Consider the following 20629-nt stretch of genomic DNA (forward strand, 5'->3'; position numbering starts at 1 on the left):
TCTGGATAAGAAGGCCCCTCTTGATCCTGTTGCTGAGGCAGTAGTATGGAATTGGGAGAGGATGGGTGTTACATAACGTGCCTGGCTCTCAAAGTGTAAGTTCTGTGGTGGGGCATATGATGATGCATAAGAACTTGGGTGGGCAGAAATGCTCTGGGTTATAAAGGAGTTTGACTTACCAACTAGGGCCCTGCACGGTCTCAGTCACAGTGTCTGTCACACCATTGTCACTTGTGCCTGATTGGTATCATGTAAGAAACTGCATGTTTACCGCAGTAAGAAATATGTTTAGGCCATATGCCTCTTCTTGTTAGACTACCTGTTCTTTTGCCCTCGACAACACTAGGCTGAAGGAGGCTCTGTAGATCACAACTCTAAAAGAGGATGATGGCGGCAAGTCTTATTGTGGCCAAATGCCCAGTTAGTGCATACAACATGGTGGCAGCGGTAGTCCTGTGAAGATCTAATTTAACCGCGCCTTTATAACAGGAGGCACTCCCACCTCTGTCTTCAGATCTGGTTCTAACTCTCTTGCTCTGGCCTCACAGCCTATTCCCTAGGTCACATTAAATTGGGCCCATCAAATGCAACAACCAAACCTTTCTCGGTGTAAGTACATTGACCATGAATTATTCATCCAGTTTCGAGCACATCACTTTTGATACAATGGCACTTCTATGTTGGGAGGCATGCAAATTAGGATGGATCCTGCTTCATCTAAATTCCTGCTCATATTGGCAATGTTACCATTTTCTGATTGAATCTGGCCTCTCCTGTTAATGTCCACATTGATGTTGCTGGGAGGCTATTGTAATGTGTACTGATGACAGTGAGAGAATGACTCAGGACTGCCCAGAACATATGATGAATTCTCCCAGCTCATTGATGGCAATCAGAATGAAAGAAGATGAGGTGTAACCATTTCCAGCATCTGGAAAGATTGCCAGAACCTGTTGCTACCTCTTGTCTGCTATCTGGAGAATCTTATACAGTGATTGCTTAACTCAGGGGTAAGAGTTTGTGAAATTTTTGCTTTGCAACGCTGACCTTTTTGGTACAACTTTGAAAGCTTGGTGCCCCTGGCCTGGAAAAAGACTGACCTGGAGGCAACTGGTACTGTAGAACTTGAGAACAGTTCACTAAAATGGTGAGGATCATTTCAGCAGGCCCTGTAGATCCCAAACTTTAACTCTGCAGCTGTAACATTGTATCCTGCACTCTGTTCTGTTACCCTGATGCACTTGTATAGCACGATCTGCCTGTAAAGCATGTAAGACAACACTGTATATCAGTACTCAGGACAGTAATAAATCAAATCAAATCAAAACATTGCAATACACTCAGTGAGCCACAGAGCATTTAAAGACTGATTACATTCAATCAGATAGTCAAAGTCTCCTCATTGGGAAGTACTGATAATGGTACCTGCCTCATGAAATGTTGGCAAATAATCTGGAGATAACAACCAGGCTAAAGCTCTTCGAACTTGCTTCACATCCTGCAATGGTAGCTGGTGAAATTTAAATTCAATTATTTAATAAGCCTGGAAAAGCCAACTGATCTCAGTAGTGTGGTGACCAAGAAATGATCATCTGTTGTTATTATAACTGATCTGTTTTAGCAATTTCCTTCAAGGAAAAGGCATCTGCTGTCCTTACCAGGTCAGGCCTTCATGAGACTCCAGTCCCACAGCAATGTTTCTGACCATTAACTGCCCTCTGAAATATCCAAGCAAGCCATGCCGTTTAGGGATGGGCAAACAATGTTGATGTATCAGCGACACCCACATGCCATGAAAGAATGAAAGAAGCTTAATCATGTTCAAAGACACAGGCAGAGATTTCTAATCATGGTCTTGGTAGGGGACACTGTCACAGCTTCTGACTAATCATTAAGTAAGATAGGAAGCATCTTCAACTTAGTCACAATTACAGAAATTGGCAGAACCTCCTGCGTTACACACTCCAGTGAGTTAGACAGAAACGTCTTATGTCAAGAACATTCTATTCATCCTTCCAGGAAAAATCATTGATCGACATCAAAGTGCACTTGTCAGGAGCTCACTGTTTGTTCCAGTAATTATTGTGAAAAATAAATTGCTATTTTATTGGAGGTACATAAATAAAACATTTACTTTATTGAGCACTGACAATGAGAAATCATGTTTAGAAAGTGCACTCTTTGTATCAAAGTGAGAGGCAAAAGATATATTGCTATCAATAACTCTATGCTTTCTCAGGCATTTGATGGGAACATGGGCCATTAATAATGGTTCGGTGCAGAGCAAAGTGTGTCATCTTTTCAGCCCCAAGGGTCACAGCAATTGATAATGAATTGTTTCGTTTTAAAACGGATACTCCCGTCTGCACTTTGATCCATTAGAATTACAACTTCTGTAAAGTGCAGATGACCTCTCAACAATGTCTGTCTGGGTTGAAACTATGGGTTATTTATTTGAGGCCATTTTCAGGTACAGAATCAGGTCTTTTCCAAACAGGAGACCCTAAGAAAGGCAAAACTTGGGCCCTGTCCCTCATTAACATCATTTGGATGAGCTGCTGTGGCTTTCTCTGCCTCCCCAGCCAACACCCCGAATAAATTTGAATTCTATTGATAAAATCTTGGAATGAAAAGTGTCACAGTGACTGTGAACACATCTTCAATTGTTATAAAAATTATCAGCTTCACTGAAGTTCTTTAGGGACGGAATTCTAGTGTTCCTACCTAGTCGGGCCAATGTGTGACTCCAGACTCAATCCAATGTGTTTGACTCTTAAACACTTTCTGAAAGGGCCCAGTAGGGTATTTAGGTTGAGGACGACAAATGCTGGCTTTGCCAGTGATGCTTTATTAAAATAATAAAGAGAAAAAGGGCAACTCCCATCTTTGAAGAAAATTAGTTGTGACGTGTCGACGGCTGAGGATAAATCCTAGGGTCAAGTGTGGGGTAAGAGTTGCCTCAATGGGATGAATAGCAAAGATGGGGAGTTACCTGCTAAACCTGTAATGGAATAGGTCGAGATTCTGTTTGCACAGTGCAAAGAATTGTTTGCCAATGAGCCAAAAATATGTGTTAAGCCATTTACTTACATATTTCTTGGTGAGCTAAGGATTCCTTAGTCTCAGAGAGCTGTTTTCTTATGAGAGAGAGACACTATTGGTAGTAATTTTAACCCGAGGGTCACTGCATCTCATGTGAGGGGTAAGGTTGAGAAGGTAGGATCTTCATAGTAACCTCACCCAGTATGGGAATGGAACCTGACACTGTTAGCAAACTCTGAATTGAAAACTAGCTGTCCAATCAACTGAGCTAATTGACCTTTTTTTGTTATGAGGTGCTGGATGGTTATAATGAAGAATGTTTCATGACAGGAAGTGGTATATATTGTCCATGAGAGTGGTAGGAGCAGTTATGGTCTGTAATTGCACAAAGATATTGGATAGGCACTTGACATAAACAAACTTGTAAGGCTACAGAGTTAGAATGGGGACGGGACTGACTGGATCTATGGAGAGGCAGCATGGATTTGATAGACCAAATGGCTGTAACTGAGCTCCAATGCTGTGTTATGATGTGAAATGTTTGCTTTATACGGCTTCCAGGGGCACCTGGGAAACAGCTGAGCCAATAGTTGAGCAATTCTTTGGTATTTACGGTGTGTGCAGGATGTTGACCTTACTAGCTGAGCCTAGATGCATACAAAACAGGGACTATGAGGAACAATTAATACTGAACTGACTTCAGTCATAAAGCACAAGTAAACCACAACTAAATTATGTTTTGCGCATAAATAGACCATAGTAGAATTGCGTTGTCATTTTTCTATTCACTCATAGGATTTGGGCATCATTGGCTGAGCCATAATTTATTGCCCATCGCTACTTGCCCTGGAGAAGGTGGTGGTGAGCTGCTTTCTTGAACTGTTACAGCCCGTGTGCTGTGGGTAGGTCCATAACGCTGTTAGGGAGGGAATTCTAGGATTTTGATTCAATGACACTGAAAGAATGGTGATATAAAAATGATTTTACTAATAGCACATATAGACCACAATTAAATTATTTTAGAGCACGTATGCATCACATTAGAATCATATGTATTGATTGTGTATCCATTGCAAAGAAATCTTGTCCCAGATTCAGTATTTGTGCTCCTAAGATGCTGCTTGGCCTGCTGTGTTCATCCAGCTCCACACTTTGTTACCCCAGATTGAGTATATGTAGATTCTGCATGGCTGTCATGTATGTCATTGTGTAGTTTGTTTGTAGATGAAATGTTAATTTGATTTTGATCACATATAGATTATGATGTTTATTTATCATAGCATAACCTCAGTAATTAAGTGTGGATAATCAGGCAGAGAGCTGTCCCATTGCTTTCTGTGATTTGCTGCTTTCCTTGCTGTAAGTGACAGCAGCCCTTGACTATATCGACACAAGTGCAACTTGAAGCCATGAATGATGGCGCTTTGCTGGCATTCAGCGTTTTCAGAGCTTGTGGGAGAGATGATGGCTTGATGGAGAGAAAGGATAGATACATATAGATTTGAAAATTAAAATCACTCCTCCTTTCTATGATCGTGTACTCTTTTGGGGAAAAAAAATCTTTGCCGGCCTAAATACAAATATGCAAGACAACAGTGGGAAATCTCTTCTGGTGTCTACCTAAATGATATAAATGAGGCTAATTCTAGCAGGTTAAGTGGAGAAAGTGCCAACCATTAGATGCAAAATGGAACCCCTGATCTGCTATTATTACAGCAAGATTGTAGGCTGATGGAAAATTTTGTAGATCACATTTTGCCATTCTTTATTCTTTCCTGGGATGAAGGTGTTGCTGGATTTGTTGCTTATCCCCAGTTGCCCTCGAACTGAATGGCTTGCTAGGGTTACTTGGAATAGCAGTTAAGAGTCAACCATATTGCTGGTGGTTCTGGAGTCACACACTGGCCAGACTGGGTAAAGATGGTAGATTCCCTTCCCTAAAGGACATTAGTGAATCAGATAGGTTTCGTAAGTTAGATTTCTATAAGAACCAATGATTGTTTCATGGCTATCATTCCTGATGTAAGCAATTACCTGATGCACTTCGGATGAAAGGTCAACAACATGTAACAATAACCAATTGTTGTTTTGCCTCTGTAGATGCTGCCCACTCTCCTGAATCTTTCAGTCTTTTCGAGTTCAAATTCTCAGCATCCACAGTATTTTGTCTTAGAATAAGCTGTTGTTGTGTGTATTGCAACTGACAATAATCATCAAACTCACTTAGTGTAGAGGGTTTGGTACAGACTTGTTCAACTAAGTATCTAACACACAATCCGTCATATTAATTTCTTCCTGTTGGCAGATGCTTCAAATGACCACAGACAGTCATGACAGCTTTCCTGGAACTGAAGCCTAAGACTTTTTTGGCTTCACACTACAGCTTGTGTATCAGTACACATATCTATAAATACTTGTATTATCTAATTAAACAAGCTTTGATCTCAGGGGTGACTTCTGTACCTTAGTCAAGAGTTTGGCCATGATTAGATGGAACCATTGATTTATCTTGTAATTTCTACAAGATGGCTAGTGTAACTGATTCTGTTTGATCAGGTGTAAAAAAAAGTGATTCTGCATAATCGATGCTTGGTTTCTGTCTGTGTGTTTGGATACATTGGTGCTCTTGTGTAGTTATCAGATTTAATTTTACATTGTAATCTTGTGCTGTTTCAACCTCTGCAGCAACCCCCCATCCCATTCCACCGGCACACAATTTACAAGCTGTTTGCATCACAATCATCACACATCAATAATTCTCTTGTCAAAGTGTTTCATAGAGACTGCGAAGTAATGCTGGATTGGACAAGCTGAATTGCTATTATTGCTTCTCGACGTAGTCAGCTAATACTCCTCTATACACTTAGCACAAAGGGACACCAACTGCTGTGTGCTGTACTTGACCAGAATTTGTAACAGAATTCATAAAACATCTCACGAGTAACTTGTGTACCATACTTGATTGGAATTTGTAAGTTCAAATGCAGCATTTTGAAGCTGACGTGTTTTTCTTTCATGGTAGGGCTTACTATTTGGAGAATTTTTAGCGCTTTGGAAAATATCAATATTTCGGGAGTTGGTTGAAGAAATGATTTGACTTATTTCAACATGAGACTAGGATAGATTAAATGCCAACTATATTTGTATGAATGTCCATTGCAAGCACCGATTATGTAAAAACTGTCTGGAAAAGGATGCAAAATGATCGTTCTACTGTGAAAAAGCATTGGACCACAAGATCCTATTCATTCATGACATGAGGATATTGCTGCTCAGGCCAGCATTTATTGCCCATCCCTAATTGCTCAGAGGGCAGTTAAGAGTTAACCATATTGCGGTGGGTCTGGAGTCACATGTAGGCCAGACCAGGTAAGGATGGCAGTGTTCTTCCTTAAAGGATGTGAGTGAACCAGATGGGTTTTTCTCCAACAATCAATTATCATTAGACTTGTCAATACTGTTATTATCCTTAGACTCTTAATTCCAGATTTTTAAAAATTGAATTCAAATTCCACCATCTACAATGGCAGGATTTGAACCCAGGTCTCCACAACATTATAATAAAATGTGAGGCTGGATGAACATGCTCCTGAGATGCTGCTGGGCCTGCTGTGTTCATCCAGCCTCACATTTTATTATCTTGGATTCTTTAGCATCTGCAGTTCCCATTATCACTCTCCACAAAATTACCCAGGTCTCTGGATTAACCATCCAAAAATAATACTAAGCCACCACCTCCCCGAGATATTTTCCTCATTCTTACCATGAGAGGCACTCTCATATCCAGTGAATGTTCACTGTTTAACATGGATGATTTCAGAGTTGACTGTAAACATTGGTATTGTCTAATGGGAACTTAATGAGAACACAGTCAGTTTGAAGGTGGTGTATCTTTGATACATTGTTGGGATGCATAGAGCTGAAGTAGTTCATAGTTTCTCTCCATAAATGATGCAATGAAGTCAAGAAGCCTAATCTCTTTAATCTGTTCAATGTATTTAAATGGACAAGCAATTCAGTTTCAAGTTTGTTATCCGCAGGAGGCCCAAGTCTGGCCCCATGCATTTTCTGTGTTTGAAGATTGGAAATTGTTGTCAGTACAAAGTAATTATGAAAGATTCAGTTTTTAATGTGCTTTCTAATGGATGTTCTCTAGGAAAGAAAAGTCTGCAGGGTGATCTAATTGAGGCCTCTTAGATTCTGAAAGGTTTTGATAGAGCAGATGAGAGACATTAAATTGTGCCAACAAGAGCACAACTTGGGTCACAAATAAAAGATAGCCATTAATAAATCGATTGGTTAAAAAAATTGAATAGGGAATTCTGGAGTGGTTACAGTGTGAAACTCACTGAGGGCTTATGTTAATGAAGCAAGGTTGAACAGATTCAAGCTATACCACAGGAGCTTAGAAAATTCAAAGGTGATCTTATTGAATCATATGGGATTCTAAAGGGACTGATAGGGAGGATACTGGGAGGATGTTTCGTCTAATGGGGAAGACTAAACTAGGGGGACGTAAGTTAAAAATAAAACTTCTCCCATTTTAACACAGGAATGAGGACAGTGAAAACTAAAAGAACTGCAGATGCTGGAAATCAGAAGCAAAACAGAAATTGGTGGAAAAGCTCAATGGGCCTGGCAGCATCTGTGGAGAGAAATCAAAAGTTAACATTTCGGGCCTAGTGGCTCTTCCTCAGAACTCAGAATGAGGAGAGTACATTAATTATAAATGGTGGTTGCTCTGTGGAATTCTTTTTTCCCAGGAGGTAGTGGAGATGGGTCAGTGAACTTATTCAAGGCTGAGTTAGAAAATGTTTGATACTCAAAGGAGTCAAAGGACATTGAGGCAAACAGCCTCAGTGAGGGTGAAACCATAAGAAGGTCAGCCATGCCCATATTGAATGGGAAGGCAGTGTCTAGGGGCTAAATGACCTAATCCTGCTTCTGAATCTTATCTTTCGATGTTGGAAATTGACTTCCCTGGCACTCTGAGAATGTTCTTGTGGGCTCCTGGTCTCTCCTCCTGATCACTTTCATCACTAAGGCTTGTGATGCCACATCAGTGACCCTAGAAACCTCCTTGCCCTGGTGTTCCATATTTCTTGTTTATGGGAGGTGGGTGTAGAGATAATCTTATTGGACTAGCAGTTCAGAACCGCAGGCTAATGCTCTGGGTAATGGATTTGAATTTCCATCATGGTAGATGGTGAAATTGGAATTTACTTAAAAATCTGGAATAATAAGTTGATGTAATGGTGACCTAGTAATCACGGCAATTGTCATTAAAATCATTTAGTTCACTAATGTCCTTTGGGGAAGGAAATCTGCCATCCTTATCTGGTCTGGCCGACGTGTCACTCCAGACCCATAGCAATGTTGTTGACTCTTAACTGTAAACAGCAATTAAACAACTAGGGAGGGGCAATCAATTTTGATCCGGCCAGAGATGGGCATGTCCTGTGAATGAATTTTTATTAAGAATTGCAGCAGTAGTCCTTAGTAGCACTTGCCAGCCTTTTGAAGCAGTTTCCTTCAAAACGTTTGCTGTTAAGAACATCTGTGCCCTATGCTATCCATTGTGTTAGAGCAGAATGATAAAATGAATCACTCAACACTGAGAGTCCACTTCCAGAATCAAACATGTTACCCTATGGAAAGAAAATCTTTGGGAGTCCAGTAGTTTCTTCAATGAACAAAGGAAAGACATAGATATTTATGCATTTAATTTTAGCCTGCCTTTGACTGTTACAAGCCAAACGTACTGTTACTTGATTGCATGCACATCCAATCAGGGTAATTGCGTGTCTTCATGTCAGTGATGAGCAACTCCAGGTCTTCCCATGATCTCGTGATATTTAACAGTAATCCTTGTCAGTGACCTTTGGGCATTCACAATGCATCTTATTCACATACATTCTAATAGTGCCGACAACATTTGTTATTCAATCTTCCTGTTAACAGAATGGGGGCTTCTCCCCACGTTTGCAGGCTGTCTGTCTACAAGAATTCAGTTAGATTTGTTAATGCCTGTTACATTTAAAACCACATTTTACATTAACATTAACATATGTATTACAACCAATGGCTATGATTATTTGGGGGTCTTAACTAAGGTGGGTCAGAACCTTCTGTTCTAACCTGTGCTGAATCCCAGACTTTGAACCCGGCTGGTTTGGAAGTTTCTATCAGCGCACTCAAGGATATTCCTCATCCATTATTCTTTGCTACTACTCAACAGGACCCTTTGTGTATTCATTGCAAGACCCTTTGTGTACTATCTTAATCTTGATATGTTAGATGTATTCTTTCTGCAGAGCTATGATTGTCCCAGCTTATTGCTTTGATGCCAAACTAAACAAGCTGCTTCTTTAGCTAAAGATTTTCTCAACCATTTCATGTTAACTGAAAAACACCATAGCCATTTTATGCTGCTTTCAGCCACAGGCACCTGTAACATACAGATGTTTATTGGCTGTCTGCTGAGGACAGAACACCTCTTCTTTCTCAGGTGACTTGGGAAATTTGGCATTCCCTAAGGACCCTTACCAACTTTTACAGATGCACCATTGAAAGCATTCTATCCGGGTGCATAATGGCCTGGTATGGCAAGTGCTCAGCCCAGCAAGGTAAGAAACGACAGAAGGTGGTGTGCACAGCCCAGATCATCAGAAAAGCAAACTTCCCATCCGTAGACTCCATTTACAACTCTCATGGCTGCGAAAAGGTGGCCGACATCATCAAAGACCCCTCCCACCCTGGTAATGCTCTCTTCCAACCTTTTCCGTCAGGCAGAAGATACAGAAGCTTGAACACATGCACCAGCAGGTTCAAGAACAGGTTCGTCACTTCTTTTATTAGACTGATGAATGGCTTTAACTTCAAACAACGTTGATCTGGATGCGAGTTTGCTCGCTGACATCATCTGATGATGTTACCTAGAATGGTGACGAAACGTCTGAAAACTAACCTTCCAGCTCAGCGAGCAAACTCACATCCAGAACCTCAACCTGAGCTACAAATCTCAAAACTCGCTAATGTTGATCTGGCCTTGTAGTGTAACCGGTATGCCTCACTCTGTCCAAATTCTTTTTGTCTTATGATCTGAATGTCCTTGCTCATTATGATCTGCCTGTAGTGCTTGAAAACAAAGCTTTTCACTGTACTTAAGTACATGTGACAATAAACCAAATCATATCAAATCAAATCAGCCGCAGTGTGACCATCCTCAGGTCTGTGGTACAGTCAGGAAAATAAAGTGGCAGCTCCAAATGAGTCTTGTATTCCCCACTGTTGAAATCCCATGCAGATAGATTGCGAAACTAACCTCAGTTTCTTGGAGAAAATAATTGCATTAGTCCATTTCACAATGAATCATAATGTAGGTATGTTAAACGCAGAATAGAAATTAATAGCTGTATAATTGGAATGTTGCAGTTACTCTCCTTTTGCATTGCTAAGAAAGAATATTCAATGTTTATGATTCATTTGTCAAATGAAGGAATAACTGTAATTCAAATGATTCCATAGTTTGACCTATCTCCCTTGCTGGAGGATACTCAAGCTATCCTGTCTATTGTCCTTCCAATGTTGCAGCAAGTTAGGTCGCTTGAATGAAGAGTTAATTAGGAGAGCCTGGACAGCTATATTAAATGGTGTCTCTTGTTTATGTTAAATGCAAGTTTGAATACAGCAGCTGCAGAATACTGATGAGTACCTTCAAAGGAAACGTGTCTATCACTTTATACCACCAGCCTGGAGTCTGCACTGGTGGATTGAAGGCAGCTAAGTGGTTATTGATCAGAACTGAGTCTCTCTTATTTAGTTTAAAAAGCTATAAAATGGAAAATTTCACAAGCTATTAGAGCTTAATTTTTAAATTTAGTTGTTGCACCTGGATACAAGAGGCAAAAGGGCAATGATCTCACAAATTGCAGTGAATGCTAAAAGACCTTCTCAAAATATTTGTTAGTCAATAGGAAGCCTCTGAATTAATCGTTGTGAAGAGTGTCTCCAGGTTTTCTTGAGTCTTTCTCAATCCTCAGCATCACGTTGTGAGACATTTGGGTAAAATTGATACCTGTCAGTAACACAAAATAAGCTTTTGGGTAATTGGTATCCCATCCTACATTATGCCTACCGTCTTCTCCATTGAGTTTGAGGCTATCAGTTCACAAAGCTACTGACTGGGGCTAGCAAATACCAAACCTATTTCCCCGTGTAGCTTTCAGTGCCTGCACACTCAGCTGTTAAAGAAACAAATTGCTTTGGTTCAGATCTGATTGTGAGTCCGAGAAAGGCAATGTTGTCAATACATTGCACCATCTTGTCTCTATCTGAAGGGCCGATTGGTCATTCATCTGTGGGTGAAGGTTGGAAACAAAGTAGAAAGTACAGCAATTTAATCCTACTTTAATGTTTGGGATGTACGGCATGATTGAACAATATTAAGTAACAAATTGATCACATGAAATAGACACTTAGTATTCAAGCTGACCCAAAATATTGTCTGTATTCCTCATTCTGACAGGGTGGAGAAGTAATTATCTACACGTTACAGAATTACTCACTTGTAACCTTAGCTTCCGTTTTCAATTGACTGCTAGCAATGGTGGTAATAGAGCTGTGTGTTTTCAACCTGTTAATTAACGCCTGGTTCTTTTTCATGTTTCATTTATTTTACCAAGTAGTCAGCAAGGAGAAATTTGTAAAGTACAATGTCATCACCCCCAGTATTAATGAAACAAATGTGCTGAAAGCACATCACAGACCAATCTGGCTTCAGCCCCAAAATGGGGAGAGAGAGAAAACTGGGGTTGGAGTTATGGATAGATTATGTCAGAAAACACCAGCAGACCAATAAGAAGTATTTTAAGAAAGGTACAAAGTACTAACAGACTGGCAGAAAGCTCTACTAGACTAATAGAACGTGCTAACAAGATGTACGAGATCAATAAAAAAACATTAATGAATCTATAGAAGCCATCAACAGACTGATAGAAGGCATTAACAGATTTGTGCAGAGCACTAACAGAGTGGTAGGAAATAGTGACAGATCTTTAAAAATCTGTGACATAAAAAGTAGGAAGATAGAACAAGACAATAAGAAGTACTAACAATCATGAAGAACATGCTGGCTGTCTCACAGGAACGATGCCAACATTTGGCACAATTATGAGCATTCACATTATTTCAAGAATAGATTGATAAAAATGAACAAAAGGCGAAACTGAATTTTACAGGCTATCAACATGGTCTCAGTTTTTGTGCTCTTCTTGAAGTAAAACGTCTTTAGGAACTCTCTCAGAGATAATAAGAACTGCCGATGCTGGAGTCAGAGATAATACAGTGTGGAGCTGGAGGATCACAGTGAGCCAGGCAGCATCAGAGGAGAAGGAAAGTCGACGTTTCGGGTCGGGACCCTTCTTCACACACTGAAGAACCACCTCTCAACTCAGGCACAGAACCTGAAAAAGGGTCCTGACCCAAAACGTCAGCTTTCCTGCTCCTCTGGCCTGGCCTGCTGTGTGCCCCCAGTTCCACTCTGTTATCTAGGAACTCTCAGCAGTTTCTCAAATAATTAGGGTAAACTTGCCTGTAACTGTAAGTTTATTCCATACCTGCTGTCTCACTCCCCCATTAAACATTTGCTCAACGTTGTCCCCTTAAAGTAGTGGCCTGCATTGACATGAATAGTCGACACAATATATTAATCCGATCAATTGCTTATGAAAATATGTGACCCACATCCAAATGAAAATCTTACTATGTGATTTCTTCATGCCAGTTGGGTCACATGCTCAAAAATTGAACAACATGGTTAGTAATTTACATATTTGCAGGACCCTTATTTTCAAATCCCAGTACGACCTTGCTTATCCCTGTCTCTGTAATGTCTGCCAACCCCAGAATCTTGCAAAATATCTATGCTGCTCCACACTTGGCCTCTTGTGCATTCTCAACGATAATTACCCCATCATCAGTCTTCAGCCATCTGGGCCCTAAGTTCTTTAAGTCCCTCCATAGAACTGTCCACCTCTGTCTGCCTTGCTTCCTCTTTTAAGACATTTCATAAACTGATCACTTTGAGCAGCTTTTGCTTACCTTAAAGTCTCCTTAAGTGGCATAGTGTCATATTTTCTTCTATAATGCTCCTGTGATGGTGCTACATGAATATAAGTTTCATTGTTGAAACATGTAAATGTTTTCATTTTTCTACAACAGAAGAAAGCAATGGCTCAGAATGAAAGGAGGATGTAATTGTGAGAAACACATTGATTTCCATTTACTCATTGTGACAATTTAGGCCATGGGTAATGTTTGCATTTCAGCCATAACATGTTTTGTTTGTAAGATAAGGAATTCCAAAATATCAACGCAGAATTTTTGATCAATATTGAATTTGAACAGTGCTGACTGCTCATACAGTTCTAGTTGACAATCCATCAGTGGGCAAAAGCAGGAGTTGCTGGAAAAACTCAGCATGTCTGGCAGCATCAGTGAAGAAAAATCAGAGTGAATGTCTTGGGTCTGGGGTGAGTCTTCCACAGAATTTTCTCAAACCTTCAGTGGGCTTTTGTCCTGTGATTTGCAGTTGCTAGATAGTCAAAACTATATGGGATTAGGGGAAGTGTTGGCCCAGTGGTATAATTGCTGGACTGTTTATCCAGAGACCCAGACCATGTACTGGGGACCCAGGTTCAGATCCCACCATGGCAGATGGTAGAATTTGAACTCAATACAAACAAAATCTAGGATAATTCGCAAGCAGTCAATTGCTGGAAAGAATTCCCATCTGGTTCTCTAATCCTCTTTAGGGATGGAAAACTGCCATCCTTACCTGGTCAGGCCTACATGTGACTCCAGGCCCACAGCAATGTGGTTGACTCTTACCTGCTCTCTCGGCAATTAGGGATGGGCAATAGATGCTGGTCTAGGGCGAGTAAAGTTGTGTAAAATGACCTTTGGTGCTGTTATGAAGTACTGCGTCAGTGATACAATGTGGCTGGTGGAAGTTGGTTAATTTTCAATAGAGGACAAAGGTGAGGATGTTCCTATATATTGCTGACCCTGTGGGTGTTGGCCTTCAGACAGCATTAACTCAGCCTGGGTGCCAATTGTTAAGAGTTGGCTGATAGTCATTAGCTGTCAGAGTGACTTGGGAGGTTGGATGCTGTCATGCTGAGAGAGATGTGCTATATGGAGCTACTGCCATTCTATCTAAGTAGAGGACACAGAAACCCTTCCATACTGAGGTTCCCATCAATGTTGGCAATAATCAGAGCTTGCTGTGCTCTCAGGTTCTATTGCAGCATGATGATGTCTGGTGGTATTTACCTGTGCTGCGTTGGAAGCTGACACATCGACCATCTGATGTTGCATCATGATTGGCTCTGAAGGTGGACAGATAGGGTTAGGCATGAACGTAATGGTGAAGTTCTACCAGATCATAGGGCTGCTGTCACATTAGAGAGGGAGAGAGAGAACTTCTGGTGGTTTTAACCTGAGGGTCAAAATGTCTCAGGTTCGGGGAGAGGTTGAGATTAGGGGTGCTTTGTGCTAATCTCAGCCACTGACAGAATTGAACCCACACTGTTTGGGTCACTCTCCATTACAAAACAGCCACCCAGCCAACTGACCTCTGCTTAGGCATTAGAATTGGGCTGGATAGGATGACCTCTGAACTCTGCACAAACCCCAGAGCCAAGTTCACTCTCAACCCTTTATTCTTTCCTGGAATGTGGCTGTTGCCAGCAAGATCAATGTTTGATGCTCACTCTTAATTGTCCTTGAATTTAGAGGATGGCTAAAAGACAACCATGTTGCTGGGGTCTGGAGTCATGTGTAGGTCATGGATCGATGCCAGATTTCCCTCCCCCAGTTAATGAACCAGAAAGGGCTTTTCTAAAAAGCAACAATTCATGGTAGCTTCAGTGGTCACCAGATTTATATTGTAGATTTGCCAATTTCAATTAAATTCCACCAGCTTCAGTGGTGGGATTCGAACCCTTGTTCTCTGAATATTGGCTAAAGCCTCTGGATTGCAAGTCAAGGGACATTTTCACTCAACTACCATTTCGCCCTAAGCCATTGACTTCATGTGCAGACTATTCACTGCCCCCATACATTTTGTTGTGCATTCCTACAGCCTTCTTCTATAACTTGGTCCACAGAAATCCTCACCTGAGTCCTCTGCAGAAGAATTATGTGTAATCTCACCCTCCAGTGAGTTTAAAGCAACGCGATCCTTTCCCGGTGATATTGTTTTATCCCAACATAGATTATGTTCATTAAATTTAGGAAGAAATATTGCAAACCCATTTCAACTTGAATATTACAGAATTTGCAATAATATTGAACTGGCCTTCAGATAACATATTCCACTCAATCTGATTGCAATAGAATTAATATTGCACAACATTATTCTGAAAGATTTTAGCATCACCTTAAGTGTCTACAATTTATCTACCTTTTAAGCAGGGAAGGCTAACTTTAGGTAGTGCTAAAAAATGACAGTACTAGGCTCCCTGCTGATGCATGCAGCCAGTGTGGTTAACACTGGCTGAAAGGCATCAATGATTATAATGAGCAGGTAGAGCGACGTTGGCATGCTGCCTACATTAAACTGAACCGGCATGGGGTAATTATGCATCACAATTCCAGTGCCTGTATTTGGGCCTATCCAATATAGCTCCCATGGAGTTTAAACCAGAGATTGTAAATCAGATTATTTAATTCAGTGTAACATCAAATAGAGAAACTGGAATGAAGTGAAGTGAAATCAAACGGGAGTGATAAAAAAGACAAAAAGGTAAAAACATCTTTTAAAAACTGTTTGACAATAATTAAATTTTAAATATAAAGGTCACATATGACTGTTAATATTTAATTACACTGTAACAAATAAGTCCTAATTGTTTCTGGTTCGTTATGTATGTAAAAGTTGCCAAAGTCCTATTGAACTATAGGTCTGTTCCTCATTAAAGAGACAGATGACAGGTGGCAGCTTAACCTGAGGGTCACCATGTCTCAGGCGAAGAGAGAGATTGAGAAAGAGAGTCCTTCATGGTAACCTTGTGTGTGGTGAATAAGTACCTCAAATTCACACTTTCTCATCTTTATGACTGCCAAGTCTATTGGCAAGATAACATTAAAAAGAAACTAGTGGAGAAGCAGAATAACTCAGAGAACATTTAACTGCAACTGTGCAGATTCTGGAATTTGCACTTTGGTTGACTGTTTAATAGCTTTCCATAATCACAGTTACTCTTGCTAGAAAATATGGCCGTGATTGACAGACCTGTGAGATATAGTTCACATGACCATGAAGGAGCAGCAAGAGTTCATTGTTAGAGATCATTGGAAATTGGCTGTTCAGCCCTTGCAAAATTACAAATACTGATAATAGCTGGTATTCTGTGTTCACACAGGTAACATTTCTCCCTAATGCCGATAAATACCCCATAACTCATAAATACTATGCAAATGATAGAAAACTTAATGGATTGAACATGACAAAATATGATCCATTGGCTTCAATGAAAAATGTAGAGGACAGTGAATCTTTAATATCTATTCAATAAATTAAGGACACCTGCATTTGCCATGTACTGCAAGTATTTGTATGCTGAAATGATCATAATTGTGTAATCCTTTTATTATTTAATCATTTATTTTATTTTAAATGATTGTCTACAATGGTGCTATAGTGTTGATACAGTGTGGAGCTGGAGGAACACAGCAGGTCAGGCAGTATCGGAGGAGCAGGAGATTCGACGTTTCGGGCCTGGGCCCTTCATCAGGACTTCCTCTGATGCTCCCTGACCTGCTGTGTTCTTCTAGCTTCACGTATATCGACTCTGACTCCAACATCTGCAGTTCTTGCTATCTCCTTATGAATTATAGTGACTGGTTTAATGTGTGTTGCCGTCACAAATTGGCAGCTGCTACCATGATGATTTTTCAAGAAGCTAATTACCTGTGTATCTGCCTGTCTGTCCTGAATAAGAGATCATATCAAAGCGAATCATAGCCCCACTTGCTAATCTTTGACCGATGAGTAAATCCACTGCAACTCTAACTTAAAGGAAGAGGATATGAAAGAAGCTTCAGAATTTTTGCATCGCTCCATAAATATACCGCACAGTAACTGAAACAATGCTTATTTTACTGACAGGGTCTGCAACTTGGAACCCGGGAGCTGGAAGAAATAGGAGCTAAATTCTGCACGGGGCTCTTGAAGTTAAAGAAAGAGGAATGGGCATGTAGCAAACAACTGATAACTGAAGATGACGCTGTACTTGATTTTGATAATGAGCTCCAGAATGATAGGCACATGAGACACAGGTAAGTGGAGGCTGATTATTTATTAGCTAAATGGTTGTACATCAAAAGCTTGATCTCAATTTGATAGATAATTGACAAGTGTTCATTAAATGTTGAGAAGTCTCAGCAGGGTTGTGCTTCATGCAGCAGGACACCATTAAAATTGAATAGAGGAGGGGAGGGGAAGGGGTAAATCAGGCAGAAGAGATAAGCTGTGGTTGAGCTAGAGTTTTAGATTGCATGGGGAAAGGAGGTGGGATGTTGTACATTTGTGAGGTCCTGTGAAAAAGCACAACGAAGAAAGTGAAGTTCAGAAACTGCAAGGAGCCAAGCTCAAAGGTCAGACAAAACTCCTCTTCCACTCTCTTTAGATTCACAATGGAATCTGCAAGTAACCTTAACCCTTTCGAACAGCAGAGCAGGCTTGAGGGTCTGAATGGCCTACTCTTGTTCCTTTCCCTAATGGTCTTATGGTCTAAGCAACACATTTTGGAAATAGCCCTCTTCCATGTCATGAAAAGTAGAGATTGTTTGTAGTATATTAAAGCCAGCTCTCTCTCTCTCTCTCCACACACATGATGCAAGCTGTAACATGTTAGAGCCTAATCTCTTCTACACATGATATAATCAGTGCCTGAACTGACTTATTTCCTGACGCCAATGTTGTCCAATACATTGAATATTGGCCACATGTGGCTACTTGAGAATTCAGATTTGATTTACTACACTGTTGGTGAGCCAGTTAAAACAGGGAAAATAGATTTTAAAAACACCACTATCGGGCTATTGATTTCAATGTTCATACATACACAAGTGTCTGGTAACATAAGTATATGTTTCTGGTAACATGGTTCAATGAAAAGTGAAATATGATCATCATTAGATAGTTGTTCTTGTTTTATTTCTTTGCCTACTGATTATTTTCTAAAGTGGTGAATAACACAGTTCAAATTAGCAGGCCTCGGGCCCTTGGAACCCCCACCAACTCCAGAGGGGAGTCTGTCACTATTGTCAGCCTGACCTTGGGCATCCCAGAGTGGGGGTCGGGGCCCTAAGTAGGGTCATGGTTGCCGTGGAGTGCTGAACAAGTTATAAAAGTTATAAAACGCTATAACAGACAGGCCCCTCTTGTTAGTAATATAGGTGCTGGAGTATGGCGACTTAAACACTTTTCACTATATTTTTTTGTAAAAACACAGGATCTGTACCGGGCTTTTGTTCATCATTTGTGTAAATGATTTAAATGAGAATACAGAAGGCATGGTTGAAAAATTTGCACATGAAACCAAAATTTGTGTTACAGTGGACAGTGAAGAAGGATATCTAAGATGACAAAGCGATCTTGATCAATTGGGTCAATGGGTTGAGGAGTGGCAGATGAAGTTTAATTTGGATAAATACGAGTTACTGCATTTAGGTAAGACAAGAAAAGGGCAGGGCTTATTAAAAGTAGGCTCTTGGGTAATGCTATAGAACAAAGAGACCTGGGGTTCATGTACATTATTCTTTGAAGTTTTCATCACATGTAGGCAGGATTGTTAACAAGGCAGTTAACATGCTTGCCTTCATTGCTCAGACCTTTATTATAAGAGTTGGGATGTCATGTTGAGTTAGGGGATTTCAATACTAAGGGGGCATATTATAAGGTGGTGGAGAAAGATTTAACAAAGAATGAGGGGCAACGTTTTCCCACAGAGCAGTTTGCATGTGGAAGGAACTTCTCGAGGAAGTGTGGATGCAGGTACAGTTACATCATTTAAATGATATTTGGATGAGTACAAGAATAAGAAATGTTTGGTGGAATATGGGAAGTCACAGGCAAGTGGGACTAGTTGAGTTTGGAATTACGGTCAGCATGGACTGGTTGGACCATAGCGTCTGTTTCTGTGCTGTATGACTTTATGACTGTACGTAACAATACATTACTATTTTAATTGTAATTCACTCTGCAATGTTTAAGCCTTGGATTCAGGTCACAGAGTAAGAGAGTTTGTGAACCACTGGCCTAACCAATCAGAATAATAATTGTAGGTTAGGGAAGGAAACTGTTCCTGACCAACCATGAACAGCTGTAGCAGGATTCTCACTGGTAAAATACTGGGTGGGAAATCTAAAAACTGAAAGTCCTGGGGAAACTCAGTGGGCCTGGCAGTGTCTGTGGAGAGAGAAACAGCGTTAATGTTCCAAGTCAAGTATGATTAGCGAGTTTTGAGAAGATTTGTAGCTCAGGTTGAGTTTCTGGATGTGAGTTTGCTCGCTGAGCTGGAAGGTTCGTTTTCAGACGTTTCGTCACCATTCTAGGTAACATCATCAGTGAGCCTCCGACGAAGCGCTGGTGTTATGTCCCACTTTCTATTTATCTGGTTAGGTATCCTTGGATTGGTGATGTCATTTCCTGGGTTGGTGATGTCATTTCCTGTTCTTTTTCTCAGGGGATGGTAGATTAGCTCCAAGTCAATGTGTTTGTTGATGGAGTTCTGGTTGGAATGCCATGCTTCTAGGAATTCTCATGCATGTCTCTGTTTGGCTTATCCTAGGATGGATGTGTTGTCCCAATCAAAGTGGTGTCCTTCCTCATCTGTATGTAAGGATACTAGTGATAGTGGATCATGTCGTTTTGTGGCTAGTTGATGTTCATGTATCCTGGTGGCAAGCTTTCTGCCTGTTTGTCCAATGTAGTGTTTGTCACAGTTCTTGCAAGGTATTTTGTAGATGATGTTCGTTTTGCTTGTTGTCTGTAAAGGATCTTTTACGTTCATTAGCTGCTGTTTTAGTGTGTTGGTGGCTTTGTGGGCTACCCTGATGCCAAGAGGTCCGAGTAGTCTGGCAGTCATTTCCGAAACGTATTTATGTATATATATGTAATATATATACCTGTGTGTATATATATATATGTAATATATACCTATACATGAACATCAGCTAGCCACAAAACGACATGACCCACTATCACTAGTATCCTTACATACAGATGAGGAAGGACACCACTTTGATTGGGACAACACATCCACCCTAGGACAAGCCAAACAGAGACACGCACGAGAATTCCTAGAAGCATGGCATTCCAACCGGAACTCCATCAACAAACACATTGGCTCCAAATCAATTTACCATCCTCTGAGAAAAAGAACAGGAAATGACATCACCAACACAGGAAATGACATCACCAACCCAAGGAAACCTAAACAGATAAATAGAAAGCGGGACATAACACCAGCACTTCACCGGAGGCTCACTGATGATGTTACCTAGAACGGTGATGAAA

General features: G+C 40.5%; 1 protein-coding gene across 3 annotated transcripts in view; it reads left to right on the forward strand.

Annotated features, from left to right (window-relative positions):
• Positions 1-20629, forward strand: part of LOC125467389 (cytosolic carboxypeptidase 4) — a 250089-nt gene that overhangs the window by 162871 nt on the left and 66589 nt on the right. For all 3 annotated transcript variants that reach the window (XR_007250625.2, XM_048563165.2, XM_048563166.2), the window contains one exon: positions 17216-17385. Coding sequence is in view for 2 of the 3 variants with exons in the window: in XM_048563165.2 (XP_048419122.2) it covers positions 17216-17385 (170 nt within the window). In the remaining variant the exon portion in view is untranslated. The remainder of the gene's footprint in view (positions 1-17215; positions 17386-20629) is intronic.

Source organism: Stegostoma tigrinum, chromosome 33, assembly GCF_030684315.1.
Source record: "Stegostoma tigrinum isolate sSteTig4 chromosome 33, sSteTig4.hap1, whole genome shotgun sequence".
NCBI lineage: Eukaryota > Metazoa > Chordata > Chondrichthyes > Orectolobiformes > Stegostomatidae > Stegostoma > Stegostoma tigrinum.